At 46.6% G+C, this 18,676-nt stretch overlaps 1 protein-coding gene across 6 annotated transcripts in view; it reads right to left on the bottom strand.

Annotated features, from left to right (window-relative positions):
• Positions 1 to 18,676, bottom strand: part of LOC144107008 (putative protein kinase C delta type homolog) — a 387,210-nt gene that overhangs the window by 59,147 nt on the left and 309,387 nt on the right. For all 6 annotated transcript variants that reach the window (XM_077639983.1, XM_077639984.1, XM_077639982.1 and 3 more), the window contains 4 exons: positions 12,980 to 13,081; positions 8,826 to 9,211; positions 3,744 to 3,917; positions 1,042 to 1,133 (listed from right to left, as the gene is read on the bottom strand). In XM_077639983.1, the coding sequence (XP_077496109.1) occupies positions 1,042 to 1,133; positions 3,744 to 3,917; positions 8,826 to 9,211; positions 12,980 to 13,081 (754 nt within the window). The remainder of the gene's footprint in view (positions 1 to 1,041; positions 1,134 to 3,743; positions 3,918 to 8,825; positions 9,212 to 12,979; positions 13,082 to 18,676) is intronic.

Here is an 18,676-nt window from a genome sequence, read left to right as displayed (position 1 = left end):
CATAAACCAGAAACCAAGCCGAGCCAAGCCAAACCAAACTACGTATGGGAAGCAGAGAAACAAGGAAACGCATACAGGTAGCATTAATTCCGCTTCATTAAACACTGCCAGTCACACTCACAGGTCAGATTCACAAGATTCACAGGCACCTGTAAGGCCCATCATCACTGAATGTCATAATGCACAATATGCGCACACTTTGGCACAGCTTTCAGGGTGCCGTCTCGCTATTGAAACCACAGATTCAACCCACCAGGGACACTGTTTAGGGCTGCCTGTTCGACAGCGCCGACGAGTGAGAGTATGCGCGCCTTGCTTTTTGCTTTGCATCACTGTAAGCCATTGTAAAGTGGTGGCATCGTTAATACGGACTGCAACAAGCATATTGTGCACGTGTCAAAAGAATACTATACTAGATTGAGACAACATCCGTATACATTAAACTGCTCTGTGTAGGATACTACAGGCCTACCCAACCGGTTTTCACAAAATTGATGTGTTTATAAATGGCTTACAACCCCGGCACGTCATTACCACTAGCCCGGACTACTCGTGTGACAATATCTATACAGGAAAGTTTTTTTCTTCATGTTGGACAGAGCAATCTGACGTAACCAGCGGCCTGTGCTGTCACTAAGCGACCATGGCTAAGATCGTTCAAAAGATTGTTTGTCGCAGGGAATGCGAACCAAACCTGCCCGTCAGGATTTTTGCAGTGACGTCAAGGATGACGGTATCAGTTAACGTCAAGAGCATGTGACGGAGAAATAGATCTATTTGAAAACACTCCATCCGAAAAAAAAAACTGAGTTCATAAACGCGTGCGAGATGCAGTTGACGAGGCCAAATGAGCCGCTAACTCCAGTTCGTGGAATTCACCCGTCATGCAATGCATATTATTGCCATTTTGTGTTCTGGTACCGGCGGTTGCATTCCTATTGGCGAAACTTATTTTCGGCTCTTGTGTTTGCGTATTACTGAAAGTACGAGCCTGTCCCTATGCACATATCTCGGTCGATGAAATCACCCACTGGCGCTCACCTTGCTCGGTCTTGGTCGAACCGCCCAGATTGCTGAATGTGAAACATTAAATCTCCTCCGTTCAAAAACTCCATCACGAAGAACAGGTGGCTCTGAAAGCATAAAAGACCAGATTTAGTCGCAACAAAATTCACGATTAGCTGTCGTGCATACTAGTAAGGAGAGCACTCTCAAGATGAACATCCATCAAGAAGCGAGAAAATTTTTGGAATTAAATGTGACAAAAATTTAGCGATATTTTCCCGAAGGCTATGTATTGCGGATTCTGAAAGACAAGAATGGGATCGAAGGAAGGCGAGTGGCAGACGAGTAGTGGTCAGTACACTGAAAGTGCTTGAAGCAAGAATTACCTATATAAGCTTCGCGTACTAAAGTAGGAGCTGTGAATTATTGATCAGCAGCTGTGATAAGAATTTGTGAGGAATTTTCTCCAGGAAGAACCTTCAGTGGCCATTGCAGTAGTATATCTGTTTCATAACATGATGGCCAAGTCCAAGCCCCACTGTGAGATGATTTGAAGGCGCAGACACCTTTCCCAAGCCATGCGCCCTAGGAAGCCGAACACGATGCCGGGAGATAGCTTGCACCCCTTAAAAAAAAAAAACCGATGGAAAACCGGCCGACAACGGGAGTCAAACCCACTACCTCCCGAAGCCGAGGCGGGTGGTCTGCACACGGGACCAAGCCGCAGACGAGTTCGCAGAGTAACAGGGGGTGCCTTGCAACAGCCCAGTGAAGAATGTTGACCTTACCGTGATTTCTTGTGTCTCGTTTTACAAACCGATTTTGAAGAACGCCTGCCTTGCTTTTGAACCAAGTGATTTTTTGATTGATGCGCCGAAATGACTTGTAATATTGAATGCGACGATAAATTGCAGGGTCTGTCCGTAAACGTTAACGGAGTGCGACCAAAATTTGTGCGCAGTGGGAATCCGCATTTAATGTAACCAATTTAATCTAGCACCTAAACTGTGGCCAAGCATTAGGTGGAGTGCAGGCAAAATATTGAACAGTGTGGGGCATGAGATAGTGGGGATCGGCTAGTGGCATAAGCAGCAATGCGTGCTATGTGATTAGCTTCTTTGTCGAGGTTCTTTCACAAGGAATAACGCATTTGCCAAAAATAAAGACTAGTATAGAAAAGGAAACGATTTTTAGCAGGCAAATTATGGTTGAGCAAAAACAGCGGCTAACATTTCAGAGTGACCGACAACTCAACAACGACTGTTATGAGACTATGAATGCAGTGGAAAGGACTGGCCTTATATTGACAGAATGAGGCATCCTGTGGCCACTTGAATGAGAAAACCTAGCAAAGGAACCCAGCCTCGCACAGGGGCCAGGTGGTATGTCAACGTATGTTTGAAAAGCTAGAAGTAAGCAGTAGAAAGTAGCGCTTCGTCCAGAGTGCTTATGTTCCTTCTCACCCATCCTGTCCCCGTTTCGCGAGCTACCGCTTTTGAAATGTGTGACTGCTTTTGCATGTGCACACTTTTAAAATAGGATTGCAGCGTGCAGGCACACTATCTTAAAAGACACCCAAAAGCCTTAAGACTAATATCTCACTGTTGAATACAAGGTCGTTTATTTGCTGATAGCACTAAATTTCCTCTCGGTTTCTCTTTTTATCGGTTTCCGATAGATATCGCACTCACTAAATGTTGTTTACGACATCGGAATACATAGAACGAGTCGGCGCCGTGAAAATTCGCAATAAAAATCTTTTGCGACATCACTAATTTGACCGATGATAGATCTGGTGCTTTATGGACCAGTCTTTCCAGGTGCGCTTCATAAAATTAGCATGGTAACCACTTCTGGTTAATTTGAAAGAAGCGCGTTGCGCTTCACCGCAATGTAGCTGTGCAAAACAGTTGTCTTGTTAGTGTGTCGACTTACATCTCTCATATACGAACAGTGCAGCTGAGCACATTGCGATTATACCGATAGGGGATGAAACAAGAACAACAGCAGAACAAAAAAAATATTTCGGGACATTTCGCCAGGCTTCGGTAGGAAAAAATCAGCAGAGAAAACTCCCGATTGGTATTCCAGTGGACACCAGTGTTCTCCGGACTTGGTTCATAGTTTCACTGTGGTGAAATGCTAGAGAAAAAAAAAAAAACTCAGAGGACGGTTACGACTATGTCCGCGCGATTCAGCGGTAGCTGTTTAGGCGTTCAGTCACGTGACCACGGTCTAGTGGTCACGTGATGCATCCCTGCACTGGCAGGCGGCTGTTCCCAACAGAGCCGCCCGTAGGCTTATGCAAACCGGGTTGACCGGCGTAGCCGGTGGATGCTAGCGTACCCACCGGGTACGCCGACGACGGCGGACGACTACGACAAGAAAACCAGGGACGGGCGCCTAACAGCTGTCGCTGTAAAATGGGTGCGTCACACCACCTCGTAAAGACAAAGCCCGTAAGACATTAGGTCGGCGCTGTTTGGGGAAAGGCTCTTGCGCAATTAAAACCAAATCATCAATATCATCAGCCTGACTACGCCCACTTCAGGGCAAAGGGCTCTCCCATGTCTCTCCAAGTAACCCTATCGTCCTCAATAGGTATAATCATAATCAGTTTAATAACAAAAAATAACTGTGCCATCAGACGCGTAAACTGTTCATTCTTTAGAATGAGTGGAGCAGACGATCCGCAACCGCCGAGGGCGCGCGGTACTACCCCCTTCGCTTGCCCGCACCTGCGACTGGAAGGTGCAGAATAGGTTGCAGAGGAACGGGTGCTGCGTGCCCATGGCCAGGACGCGGCGCTCGATGAGCGTGCACTCGACGTCGTCGTCTTCCAGCACCACGTCCTTCTTGAGGCACTTGACCGCGTAGTGGCGCTTCGTGCCTTTCAGCTCGGCCAGCAGCACCTGCGACACAGGGCGAAAAGATTGGACACACTTCAACCGCTGTACGTAGAAGACGAAGAAAGCTTAAACTCATGCCCAAAGTCCGGGGCAGCGTCACAGCCGCTGGTACGGCAGGCAGTGGTTGGCTTAAAGCAATAACGCCAGGGCCGTAGATGTACATAACGGCTGCGTTTTTATGGAGGCAAAACGCTAATGCGCCCGTGTGCTGTGCGATGTCAGTGCACGTTAAAGATCTCCAGGTGGTGGAAATTATTCTGGAGCCCTCCACTACGGCACCTCTTTCTTCCTTTCTTCTTTCACTTCCTGCTTTATCCGTTTCTTTACGGCGCGGTTCAGGTGTCCAACGATATATGAGACAGATACTGCGTCATTTCCTTTCCCCAAAAACCAATTATTACATAACGGTAGACATATCTGTGTCAAGGGAGACAGCAGGAGAAGGCGGGTATGCATGGGACACAACCGCACTGAAAGAGTAGGAAGGCGCTGCTTTTTTAGTTGTTTTTGTTTTGTTTCGACTAGTATGCCATTGATCATCATATAAGACGGATGAAAATGTAGGACATTATATATTTGAATGCAGTGCCGTTCAGTGTCACGGATAAAGCTGGGTAAAGAGCCCGTGCAGCGGTTTACTCGGACTTTTTAACGGCTAGTATTGTTGCTGGCGATGACTTTTTTTAAAAACAAAAAATACATTGCCAAATAAAACTGTATAAGACGACTTCAGATGGACTTCAAACGGAGGAGACGTTTTAGTGCACTGGAAAGGACACGGGTCATGCAAATTTCAAAACAGCGCCGTTTCTTTTTCGATATAGCGCCTGAATGATGATTACTGACAGACTTAAAGCGTTATGCAGACGGTACTGTGTGAAGGAATCTCGTACTAAGCAATTAGAAAATATAAAGCAGAAACAAATCCAGCCCTGCCATGCGTAAGTATATCATGCAGTGCAGGAAACCGAATCATCTGAAGTGCCAAGTGAACAACGTTGTGATGCCCACTTTGTTGACCGAAGCCAGTTCCCAAAAGGTTAGTTGGCGCTCTATTGTCACCATAACGCGCAAATAAATGGGGACGATAGAGAAGATACTGCGGACAAACGCTTGTCTATTCTTCACTGTCCTTGTCCTTGGCGCTGTGTTGGTCACAAAGGAGCCGGTTAATTTTCATTGGTACTGCAAGAGTAGGGTTCCCGACGCCATAACGTGTTGCACAAACATAAGACACTGTTCTCAGCCTTCACTTAAATCTTGGTTGACTTTCACAATAAGAGCGCTGGCGTTTTTGACGTCCACTGTTTTGTTTGCAACACGCTTACAAAAAGCAGGCATGTCTTGCAGTTGTAACACTGAGGCGCCGGAATCCACAAATGTTCTTAACAAGGACTGCGACTTGGGCCTCAACCGACGAGATCGCAGTCCACCGACTGATATCCTAAATTTCGCATCCACACTTTGCAACGGCCTCTGGGAGGATTCCACACATGACCAATAGACCGCACAGCGTTGGGTTCACATTCCCATCGAGTGTAATGGTTTCTGATAATTTGTGCTCTCTAGGAATGACTATTATGAGGCTTGAGAGAACTCTGCGGACACCCCTTAACTTTCAAGTTTATTTTAAAGGAACATTTATGCCCTTATACGATCCATGAGAAAGCTCACACACGCACAAAAAAAAAACAGAAAACCCATGCCAGGATTTCTGAGGCAACGCTATCACTATTCACTCTACTTCTACTGATCTGCACCGCCCTCAAGCCGCATCGATTCACCGCATTAACTGCCGCACACTCCGTACACGTACACACCGCGAAATTCAGCCCATTCCGGATCAGCCCAGCGCATCAAGGTGTTTACCCCACCAAGTGTATGGCAGCAGTTAGCATAAGCTGCGGACTTGCTCCTCTATGCACACAAACAACTAATTATCGCAGCGCGCTTGGGCGACCAGCGTGGCTAGATTGGTCATCCGAGAAGCGCTTGAAGACGTGGAGCACACGGAGGCTCCTGAACTCGTGCTGAATAAACGCTTCTGTCTCTCTGCGGTTTTTTTTTTTTTGCGCCGGAGGATGAGTGACTATGTCCTCGGTCGAGGAGCAGGCTCATATTTATCTCTGGGAGAGTTTAAGCGGCAGCGTTCCGCTCTGCTCGCATGGTGATTCTGCGTGGCCGTTTATCATGGCCCAGGACACCGCGGAACCATACCTCGAGATAAAAACATGTAGCAAAGAAGGTGCGCCCCATTCTAATCCGCCTTGGACTACGCTGCCATAGAAGTTGAAAAGAAAAAGGAAAGGAACTGCACAGCGTGCTAAAGGTTTAGACCAAAATTAAAAAAAAAAACAGAAGTTGTCTAGCTTGCAGAAAAGCGCGGCACATCGAGCCTGAAAAGTGTCCCGTGTTGTGAAAACGTGTATTCATTCTGCCAAAAGGCCCACCAGAAGTTGCCAGCCCCTTTCGCTAGAGCCAGCTAAATGTCTCGTGCAAAATTCACAATTTACGGTGTACGTGTGTCTGCGTCGTTTATCACGCGAGAGCGGGGCTGCGCGGGACGAGGAGGTTAGGGGAAAAAGCTTCAAGAATATCGCGGAGAGAGGCAACTTGCGAACGGAGTGAAAATTCATGGCCCTAGGCGGGGCGACTGGTATTTCAAGCAATGTTAATATGGAATAGCTTGGTCGTCGACGCAGGTCTCCTTCTATTACTTTGGCGTGTAAACAGACCTTATTAAAAGTGCACTTACATAAGGTCTGAGCGGGACCCGGCTGTATGTAGAACAATGAAATGATTTTGGAACATATGCTTAAGAAAAAACGACGAATGAATTATTAGCCAACACCCTGAAATTTTATACAAAGCGGTGGCCTCTAAACCAAATAACGCTTATTTACATTCGATAGCCAGTTGAGTCATTCAATTCCGGGGATGCGGCTTCTTAAGCTGCTTTAGTTCATTTGCATTTAAACATGGTGCTACATCGTGTCACAGTCGAAAGAACAGTCATGGACTTTGTATTTATAGCACAAAGAAAAATGTTATAGCGTGCACTGCGAACACAAGACGCCGAAGGCGAATTTAAGAACGAATAATAATAAAAATAAATACCTGGAAAACAGCGCTGTTGCCCGAAGGATGCTTCAAACCTCAATTTTACGCTGACATTGTGAACTGTGCAGGCAACGAGGCCCACAAAGCAGTGCGAGTTCTCAGAACAAAGATATCGATATTTTATAAACACCACACTAAATATTGGCGTGGCTCTTATCATTCTCTCTAAGCGCGCGCTAAAAACTAGAATTCACTTTTATGAGACGTTTTGGTGAGCTGAGTACGCTTAAGTATTGAACTACAGACGACATAATTGTGCTAAGAAACTTTAGGTTTTGCATTTTGTGGGAATGACGTCGTTAATTCAATAACATCACTAGTTAAAGCAGCTTCGAGTCAGGGTATGACTGCACGCTCTCACGCTGATTGAAGGCCTCGGCGTACTTAATGATTACGGCGGCCGTTTGAACGACCTTGTTACCGCTCAGTCGAAGGCAGTCATGTCGAACCTTCGTTTTCCATCTCTCTCTCTCACCGGTAATTAGCCTGCACTCCAGAAAGGTAACAGTTTTCAACTTTGTCAGTTATAATAGCTCTGCGTCCTCGGCTCGGAGCCAGATGTGCACCCGCTATCGCAGGTTGTTGGCACACGCTCCCGATATCTCACTTAGTCTTGGTGCGAAAGTGAGTTTGCCGGTTCTGACAGCGCCTCCTCCAGTTATCTTCCTACTTGGTGGACGCCTAATGCATGGGTAGACTGTGTGACCCAGTGGTCTGCGCGTCTGCTCTCGCTCAAGATTGATGCAACCATGCTCGACAAGCCTGACGCCAGATGCCGCCACGCTCGGTTCATTTGTCTTACTCTAGGGGACAGAGCGAGACATTCGCCTCTTTCGCTGCGCCAAACACGCGCACAGAGCGGGCCACATCCCGGGGCGTGTACGAATGCCATTCCTCCGGACCAAATTGGACACGCATGATCGAGGACCGTGGCACAGTCGCGGGCAGACTCTGCTTCGCTGAACGGAGGCTGTTCAAGCCGCGCTGACTAAACGTGCTAAGAGAGGTAGATGAATCAGGTAACTGCCTGTCGGCATCCAACTGGAACATCGGGCGTGGTAACGCGAAGTGAAATGTGCATTCGAACCATCGAGAACTTGGATAACGTTTGAGCGAATGTAAGCTGAAGCCTATGAAACTTTGATGCATCAGAAATCGAGTAGTACATGTCAGTAAGCTTGTTACAGTTAATATAAAAAACGGTCTCCTCTTTTCTCTCGATTTAAGTTGACTCATGCATGTCCCCCCCCCCAAATAACAAGGTGCAGTTAGCTTCCACAAGAGCGATTGCACCGAGAGCACTTAAAATCTGAAGTGTCCACGCTCCCTGGCAAACAATTATACGATGGCTGAAAACAGGGAAACCGGACATAGCGCAAGAAAATGAAACTCGACAAGAACATGACAGCTGCGCTCAGTTGTAACGGCCTTCAAATCCAGGGTCTGGTACCCAAGCCTACAGTCTTGAACACGTTGCGTTGTTCAATACAAAAGATAGCTAGCCGCGTATCTAAGATCCAAGGCTTTTTTTTTTATGGCGGTGGAGCGGTTATATGGGGATTGGGCCGTAAGGATGGGCCAGTCCCGGCGGGAGCAGATAATTTTTTTTGTAGTAAGGGTTACATAGCATAGAAGGGTGAGCAAGAGTGACACCCTTACTGACAGTAACCCTTACTGCGATTCCAATCCATCAAATAACCTTAGCTGCTACCATAGGCCTGGGACTCTTTAAGCACGCGTTCCACTGAAGGGTGACCAAGTAAGTTCCCGCCCAAGGAGGAGGGTCCGCACCTTTCCGAAGCTTCCCTTGCCGAGAACCTTGAGCAGGTGGAAGTCGGTGAGGTTGTACTTGCGGAAGCGGACCCGCTCCTGCTGCGTGGGCGTCTGCGGCGCCGACTGGGTTCCCGGAAGCGGTGGCCTTGACGTGGCGTCCTCCCCGGCTCCCTTGTTCTCTTCCCGGCGGTCCCGTTCCTGTGCTTGCGCCGCCTCTTCCCTCTGACGTAGCTCGGCCAGGTCCGAGATGGTGGATGACCGCCTCGGAGACGCTGGTCCCAACGGGAGCTGGCCGACGGTGGAGGGCGCCGGAGAACCGGTGGAGGCGTCTTCGCCGGCCCCGGAGCCAGTGCGGGGCTTGCCTCCCGGTGTAGCCGTCCCCGAAGGGGGCGACGTCGCCATATCTGCGGGGGCGTTATGCATCACGTCCGGTAAATCGTCCTCCCTTAATATGCATTCACTATTTGTCAATAGGACTGGAGGCCTGCATCATCTAGTGCCTTGTTCATGATGGTGTGATGCGCATTTGCGCAATTAAAGCGACACTGATGTCAAAGTTGGCGTGTATCGACAGCTTAGTGTGTTTTAATGAAGACTGCATTACTGTCACTGGAAACAGACCTTTTATAACCGCGAAAAAGCCTAAAATAAAATATGGTTTGGTTTGGTTTATGCGGGTTTAACGTCCTAAAGCAACTCAGGCTATGAGGGACGCCGTAGTGAAGGGCTCCAGAAGTTTCGACCACCTGGGGTTCTTTAACGTGCACTGACATCGAGCAGTACAGGGGCCTCTAATAATTTCACCTCCATCGAAATTCGACCGCCGCGGCGGGGATCGAACCCGCGTATTTCGGGCCAGCAGCCGAGCGCCATAACCACTCAGCCACCGCGGCGGCTAAAAATAAAATATAGCTGTCGCCAACATTGGCTGATCGCGAAAATATACTGCGTGCGCCGGAAAATTTTTTACGGAAGATCTCAGAGGCTCTCTTAACCGCTGTTCACTTCAAGATAATGATCACGGACTCTTTTTTGGCGTAGTTATTTATTTTAAAATACTGCGGTCTTAAAAATAAGACCATGGCTGGTGGCTATACACGCATTTCCTCAGTAACGTGAAAAGAGAGAAAGAAAAGAAATACAGCAGCAAGGCGTCACCAACACCAAAATTGCTGCACCATACTACAGCATTGTTGATACATTAGAAAACCATATCACAGTGGTGTCATCGCGCAGAAGCGCATAATTGAATTTGTTTTGAGCAGTTGACTAAACCAATTCAAATCAAGTAGATTAGCACTCTGAAGAGCCCCAACTATTGCAGAGGCGACTCAGTGACATCGAATTCAGTGTTAATACATGACCAGCTATAGGTTGTTCCATTCTGTAAGGGCTCTAGGAAAATAGGAATATTTAGAGCAGTTAGTTCTTGTTGGCAGGGGTTTTACTTAAAAAGAATGTAGCGTGCGTGTAACATAGGTACTAGAATAACAAAGTATTTGTGAAGTGTCTGTATTGTATTGCACACTGATCAACTGGAAAAATAATTTCAGGTTGAAAACACGGTTCCTGTCAGTGACAGACGGTAAGCCACTTTTTCTGAGGTCAATAATGGAGGTGCGTCCAAGAGAACTGTATGTATAAATCTGACTGCTTTTATTGAACTCTTTCTAATTCATCAACATTATTCTTAGTGTAGCGGTCCCAGATCATTATAGCATATTCTAAGATTGATCGGACAACAGCGTTATAAGCAAGGTAACCCTTTCAGGTGAAGCAAACAGGAATGCGTGCCTCAGGACCAGTTTCCGAAGATCATTAGCCGAGGCAGTATCAAAGTGTTTTCCATAAAAGGTTACGAGAAATCAAGAGGCCGAGATACTTGCAGCATGTTACCTCATAAAGCGAATCAATGTTAGTTATTTACCGGAAGAGTAGAGGGCTCTTTTTAAGCGTTATCTCATACACACTGTCTTATCAAAATTTATCACCATCTGTTACATCTCAAGCCAAGATTTTTCCTTTTGAAAGTCATAATTAAGCCCGGTTTGATCTTCAATGGGATTGATTTTTTGATAAAGAGCACTCTTATCAGCATCTAACTTAAAACAGAGAAAGAGATCACGGACGATATCATTATTAAATATAATACACAAAGGCGGCCCAGAAACAGATCCTTGGGGGACTCCAGACTAAAGTGGTATCCTGTGCGAGAGGGCATTGTTTAGGGTAATAAACTGGCGTCTGTTTGACGAGTAAGCCTTGATCCAAGCAATTAGGTTATCATTTTTTATTAGAGAGCTTAATTTAAAAATTAACTTGCATAAATTCACTAAAAGTTGAACCTCAGGAATTTGAATCGAGCGGTAAAAAATTTGTTTAAAAAAACTCTTTCAGCAATAAGCGCCTCTTTTGCCGCCGAAAAAGGATAAAAATTTCCAGACAGGGTTATCGAATGGATTTTGCTAAGAATAAAGATTGAACAGAGTTGTCCTCAGTGTTCCTTTAAACTTCACACACCATAACTAAACCATTCAAACAATTACTCAACTAAATAATTATTCGATGAACCCACCAAGAAAAAAGTAATTTCGAGCACCACTGGAACAAATCAACCACCGTACAAAGTGCTACCGTGCTCGGTACCTATATATCACACGTAAGTAACGCTGGCTTCTAAGCATGGCTTCGATATACTTTGAACAGATGTTGGAGATCGGCATCTAGTAAGCCTTTTTGTCACTTCTGTACGGCCTCGTCGTTCACGCAGTGGTTGATTCTTCCTGAAGGCAGGGGTATTACTGGTGTTACGAACTGTTGTAATATCAATTTCAAAAAGAAGAGACATAAATAATCTAGCTTGCTTAATTTTCCTCATCGTAATAGAAATCCTTGCTTTAATATTTGAGGAATGAGAAATATTCAAAATTTCTAATACAGAAACTAAGATTCACTACAAATAAAAAATTATAATGGAACATTTGAAATGTTAAACAGATATTGTATTACTACGTTTATCGACTGCGAGAACTGCTAGATAACTGGAGAGATAGCATCCTCATTCAACGCTATATCCGGTTTGGTTTAAAATCCTCAATCATGGCAGTTCATCGAGCGCGAATAAGTGGGGGTGGTGGATTCAGCCATTTGGTCCATTGGGTACGCCGATAGTATAAGGGTCATAAAGAAGATCATGGTGACGAGTCCAGCAGTCTATTTGCTGCCATGACTGAAGATCAGCAAATGGGTGAACGTCGTGGCAAGTGCCTCGGGGTAATCACGTCGTCAAAGGAAGCTGACGTCATACTGCGCATGTAGCGGCACAGTGGACGCCAAGCTCTACTGAGTGGTAAAACTTCGAGATCGCAGGTGTTGAAGGCGCAAGTGAAGCACGGAAAAATGTGCATGTGTTAGTTTTGTGTGTTTAAGCTCTTCCTAACGCTCTTCCTAGCTGTTGTACTGCGTATAATCAAAAGTTCGAGAAGCCAGAGCGACGCTAATGAATGAGCTTAAGACTTCAAAATAAGTTAGCGCTCGTTGACGGTTTCAACGTGTTGGTCGATAACCCGCGAGTGCCTATGTGCTTGCATTATGGCAAACGAAAAAGAAAATTAGGCCTTCCTTCTGAAATCAACGACGTTTAGACGGAGTATGCTTGGAGAGACAGTTAAATATCCTGCAATGCACAAAAAACTGCAATGTGAAAGCAGACTTCTGTTCGCCTAAATTTTCGTTCATAACATAAAAAAAACATGCTTAATGTGCGTTTCGACTGATGAGTACACCTCTGGGACCACTTATGAGTTGTGTACTTTAGCCGATAGTTTCAGAGTATTACGTTTATTTACGGTGCATGTAACTTGACCGCAAGAGATGCGACGAAATCCAGATGTGGGAGTAAGTGGGCACTTTATCCTTTGAACAAGCTAAGTATTTCAGAGTTATGGATGCTGAAAAAGTCGCGCTTGCAGTGGCCTAAAGCTTAGGAAAAATGAAGGACGTTATTGCGCTTTCAGAAAAATATGGCGGCATGTTTGATATTGAGAGCGCAATCGCAATTCGTCTTGAGGGGTACATGTGTTTGGTGCAGTCCGCTACACGGCTACAGTGTGCCACGTATTGCTGTGAACTGCAGCTGCACCATATTTGGAGGAACCAGCAACAACACCCACCTTTCTTGACCGTGGCGAGCACTTCGGAGAGGAGCTTCTGGTTGACCCCGCACAGGTTGGCCATATGCTTCTCGCATTTCTTGTGGCAGTTGACCTTGCATTCTGCAGTGTGGTTGTGAGAGAGAGAGAGAAGGAAAAAATAAAAACAAACAAATTAGAACGGTGCAAGCCAAGAAAGTGTTCGTCGCGGAACAGATCACTGCGTCGGTCAAGATGATACCTGGAATGGCGTACGTTATGTGGATAAAAATAGTAATGCCGACGCAGTGCCGCTTGAAACCGTCTTTTGATTTATGGTTAATGGTTTTGGCAGTAGTGAAGGGCTCCGGAAATTTCGACGTTTTAACTAGATCTAGATCTAGATCTGAAAGGAAAGATGGGTATACGATGCAGCCTGTGTGGACTGGAGCTGTCGTTTGGACCATGTGCAAAAATGGGTTGGTTGCACGACGAAGATTTTGCGTGGATAGGAAAAAAAACTGTTCGAAAGCATCCAATATGCAAGAAACGGTAGCGGAGTATTCGACACGGACTACACTGTCGATTGCATAGGCCTCCTCTTCTCACAGGAACGCTGATTCGGTTCCAGCCGTTTCTGACTCCCCGTTAGATGTAAGATACTAGTTTTGTTGTGTCTGATCCCGTAGCTTTATTTATAAGCGTAGCTCTGGGAGGGCATATCAATATGAACATTTCAGAAGCCTTTAGGGGACACACACGAGGCAATCATTCTTTTTTTTTTTGCGGCAAGTAGCAATTAGCGCCTTGTTAGAAATGATAATCGTACTCGTTAGGACAGGTCGCCCACGTCAATATCGAGCGACGAGTAGCTCGATATGTTTGAGCGAGTGAATAAGCTTGAGGCTCGAGGATGGACCATTTGAACCGTAATATGAACAACGATTGCAACAAATTGTTCACTGAGCACGAATTTATTTTAGCAGGTGGAAAAGCGACGTCACCGCCGTTATTGGTAGCGGTCACGCAACATGCATCCATTAAAGTACCTAAGGAACGGTCATTGATCTCTGACAGCAGACATGTATTTACTACAGAGGCTTATCGCATGGCTTGCGCGGCCTAGAAGTTTCCCATTGTGCCTTGTATATATCATAGGAAGCACAGCCTGCGCTAACGAACGAGTGATTTTCCGTGAAAATGAGCTTGCTGATCAAAAGGTGCGTCGCAAGCCTTACAAGAGAAGAAAAGCGCAGTCACAAGTTATTACCGACAGGTTTATCATGTCCGCTGTAAAGGAAAGGCCTCGGATATCAGCATTCAAGAGATTGCGTGCTCTGAGCGTGTTCGGAACCGATTAAAGGGAGCACATGTTTGGACCCCTCTGCGCGTGCGGTGAAAGTGTAAACTTGTCATTTCCCTAAGTGAACAGCGCCTCTTGATGCGTTAGCATTAGAACGCTTACGCGAACGAAAGCATGACGCCGACGGTTCTCGGCGACCAGTCTCCTAGAGTGCAGATAAAAAACGTACCCAGCAGGTTTCGAGCGCGCCGAGCGCGAACAGGAAAGCTTCGCAGGCCGCTACTTTAGGCCACTCGGCCATCGGCGCCACCATTTCTCCCGTGTGATGTACTGATAGTCTATCGTGTTATACTGAGAGGATATCGTTGTCTTGGTCAAATTTGATCTGCCTTTCGTGCTGTGCTTTGACAATCGCCGTCTTCATCAACATTTTTCCGCTTCCAAACGAAAAACCACAAGGATGCTTGCGCCCAAAAGCAAAGGGATGGATCAAGTCACAAGGCACGGCGGGAGGTATGAGCCACCAGCGAAAGCTGGCGAGTATGGAGCAAGTAGTACGACAAGGCGGTAGATGTGAACAATCGCAGCAGGGAAACGAAGAACTTAAAATATCATTACTCGTAATGAATTCAGTTAGTCAACAAGAAACACTCACGAAATCTGAGCCCGCATGCTAACGCATTCCCTACGCATATTTCGCACTGACCGCCCGTGAATTTTCGCCTGTTTAGAAACACGCTTCCAAATTATTTTTAGGCTGTTGTGAAAGGGTGCAGAACACTCCTTGCAAGTAGTGTGACACAGCAAGCAATACTGCCATTGACAGTAGGCGCTTGTTGTAAAGTTCTGTAACAGTGAAAATACCGTGAAAACACGAAAAAAAATACAGCGGTCTTTTTTTTTTTTGACGGACCATAACTTCGAAGCTGGAAGTATAAATAAAAAACAAACACGCGTTTTGGCGCCGCCAGGTGGGCTCGAAGAATGTTCGGCTCCGTAAGCGCCTATATATATTTTTGCGCCTCTGGAGCCGAGCCAGGCAGCTGCATTGATTTGCCTCCCATCTTCCGAGAGGAGACACGCTAGGGTGCACAGCATTCAAGCGGCGTGAGGGGAGGGCTTCGCGGAAGGAGAGCGCCTTGCATGCTTTTGGGGAATCGTCCAGAGCTCAAGTTGCGCTTGTATCTCTGCTCTCTTGTGAGAGCCGCTGCTATAGCGCCATGTAACACGCGTCCGCCGGTCTGCGCCGAAAGCGCGCTTCATCAGTCCTTCCCGGGTTCGAACCCGACCGCAGCGGCTGCGTTTTTATGGAGGAAAAACGCTAAGGCGCCCGTGTGCTGTGCGATGTCAGTGCACGTTAAAGATCCCCAGGTGGTCGAAATTATTCCGGAGCCCTCCACTACGGCCCCTAATTCTTCCTTTCTTCTTTCACTCACTCCTTTATCCCTTCCCTTACGGCGCGGTTCAGGTGTCCAACGATATATGAGACAGATACTGCGCCATTTCCTTTCCACCAAAAACCAATTATTATTATTATTATCATCAGTCCTGGCCTGGAGTGCGCGTCGCATTGCAGAGGAAAGAGACTGCTGTGCACCTTTCTCGCTGTTTTTGGCTTCGCAACCACCGTTCCGGAGCACGTGGCCAGCGCTGTGACGGCCCCGTCGAGAGAGCAGGATGTGTGTTCGTGTGCACTGCGGAGTTCGGGCACCATGAACCACTGTAGTCTTGTTGTGTTGATTTTTTTTAACGTGCTTGAAATACTTACTTGTTTGCGATATGTAAGTGTGTGCGGCATTTCCATCTGATTTTACTTTTTCATTATTTTCGTACAACCAGTAGGACTAATTTCTGAGTCATGCTTTTCGGTTAGCCCAGAGTTCGGTAGCATATTGCCCCGTAAATTCATCAGGTCAACAGACAACAAAAAGTTGGACAGGACACTTAAGCTCCGCCTTACGAGTATGACCGGACAGTGTAATGGTTTAATTCCCCTATATGCAGAAGGCAGTTCTCTACTCTACATTCATAGATCTATGGGAGCTCTCATATCGCTCCTGGTGCAGTGATGCAGCTGTTGAGTGATGCGCCACTACCCTGCGATCATAGGTGCTCCCAGCTGTGGGCCTTGTGAAGCCCAGGTTGTTCATCCCGAGCGACCAATCATTAAATGCCTCATTCCACGGTGGGCAATTCGCTCACTATCCGGTGGGCAGGTTGTGATGACTCCGCAAGGTCACGTGTGACCTAGCGGCCCACCTGCCCCTAGGTTGCTTCTGGGCCCACCAGCCAGAGTCGTGCTTGTGATTTTTCGTTCACAGCGCCGACAACGCCGACACGGGATTTTCGGCACAACGGGTCTCTAAAACTATCGCGTTAAAAGTGTTACATACCTTCATTTCGGCTTAATAAGTAAGCAATGCGATAGATCTGGAGGCCCGAAAGCATGTTCGCTTTCCAGCTTTTAGGGGTCGCCTTACCAACAACTCTTTAGCCCGTTCGCACTTTCGCGTGGGCTCACAAGTGGACTCCTCCACATTTCCCACAGTTTGCGAGCGCAACCGTCGGTCAAATTTCGACATTCCTACGGTCAGCGGTGCCTACCGCCGTCAAACACGCGTGCGCTCGTCTATATGGGCAACACGCGTTCCTCATTTTCACGGAGTGGAATATCTCCAATGTGCGTTTAGGGTTTTGACTCTATGAATGGCCCTACAGTGGAGCCAGTCCTGCAGCCATAGAGGCGAACCTGTTCCTACGCGGTACTTGAATTCGAGACCGACTTAGCCAAACATTACACTTGTTTCTCACTTAGTCCTATCGAGAGGAGTGTCATTTTTGTAGATATTCCTGAAGGTACACTTACTCTCTAAAATTAATGAAAATAAGTTATCACTGATAGAATGTAGCGCGCGGATAAGTTACCCTTAGCAAAAGGCTGGCACCTGCGTGCCATGGGTACTGCTCTTCACGGATGTATCTCAAGATGTTTTAATTAACAAGTATGTTGTACTTAACAAGATGTTGTACTTAACAAGATGTTGTACTTAACAATGAGATGTCGCAGTTGTATGCAGCTGTATTTTTTCCTCTCGGCATTCGCATCCGGTCGCATGAGCTTGTTTGGGTGAAACTGGGCTTTAGGGAGGGCGGACAACTGCACCTTTAAGTGTCAACGCGTTTTAAGGGCCTTCGACAAAAGTTACAGGGCATGCGGCAAATACGGACTTGGAGCTGTCTCTGGGGAACTGCAGAGCTGTGCCTTTGTCGCGAACGGCAGCTGTGATCTGCTGCGCGGTGATCAAGACGACCACATATACTGAATGCACTTGCCGAATTTTAACGATTAGTATGGTATGCGATGGTATCTTAACTTTAACGTTCTGAAGCTGCGTGGAGGGGGGGGGGGTGTTGGGGACTATGATAGACGTAGTAAAGTTGTGCGGATGATTTTGATTGTACGGCAGAGCGCGTTATCTTATGCGCGTTATAACGGGTAGCAGTAGACAGGGGGGACGCAGAGTAGGCCGTAGAAAACACGAGGCTTCATTTCGTGTTTGCAACTAAGAGTGCGTATAAGTACCAATCTTGCAAAGGCATTATTCAACCGCGAGTGTTTTATATGAGTCGCAAATGCTTCATTCCGACGCAAAGGCTCAAAGGAAAAAAAAAAAAACGCCTTTGAGGGGTCATATTTATTAAAATTCACTAAGAGAGAGAGGGGGAAAGAGCAAAATTCACCAAGAATGCTGAGCATTCCCAACTGCCTTTTGCGGTTTACAAAGCCACCAGGGTCCGTAAATAATTTATTTGAATTGAACTGATCATTATTCTTCCCTTACGGTATACAAGGAAGGGTGCAGAAATTAAAGGAATTATTCCCTCCTGACGAGGGCCATTCAATACCGACTGCACAGAAGCGGTTACGTGACGAGAATATTGGCGAAATGTGGTTGTGTTGTGTCGCTTTCGGGACATCCTTTATTACAATGAACGCCGAATGAGGAAGTCGTGTGTGACAGATGCATCGGCTACTCCTCGTCACAAAAGCCAGCAACACTGCACATGGACTGACCTATGGTAAAATGGAAGGGAACACACATTACATGACTGCAAAAAAAAAAAACACCACAGAATAGGCCAGTAAAGCCAATTACACATTTTGAAGGAGCAAATTTTAAGAATGCAGTCAACATTAGACGTCTGTCTTTCTGGCGACAGTGGCGGTGGCTTTGCGACGGCTTTGAATAGCCCGGTGAGCGACTTCCTCTGAGGGGTGGTTGTGGCCGAACGGCTTGCCAAAAAGCGATGACATTGCCTGCCTTTGAGTGAGCCTTGGTGTTTTTCTTCATTTTTTCAGGTTTCTCAGGACAGTATTTTCAGTCACTGAGCCGTCGTCACCCGCGATATCGTGTTGACGTCTTGGGCTGTGCGCC

The sequence above is a fragment of the Amblyomma americanum genome, chromosome 10 (assembly GCF_052857255.1).
Source record: "Amblyomma americanum isolate KBUSLIRL-KWMA chromosome 10, ASM5285725v1, whole genome shotgun sequence".
Classification (NCBI taxonomy): domain Eukaryota; kingdom Metazoa; phylum Arthropoda; class Arachnida; order Ixodida; family Ixodidae; genus Amblyomma; species Amblyomma americanum.
Note: the sequence above shows the minus strand (reverse complement) of the source record. Positions and strands in the feature narration are given on the sequence as shown.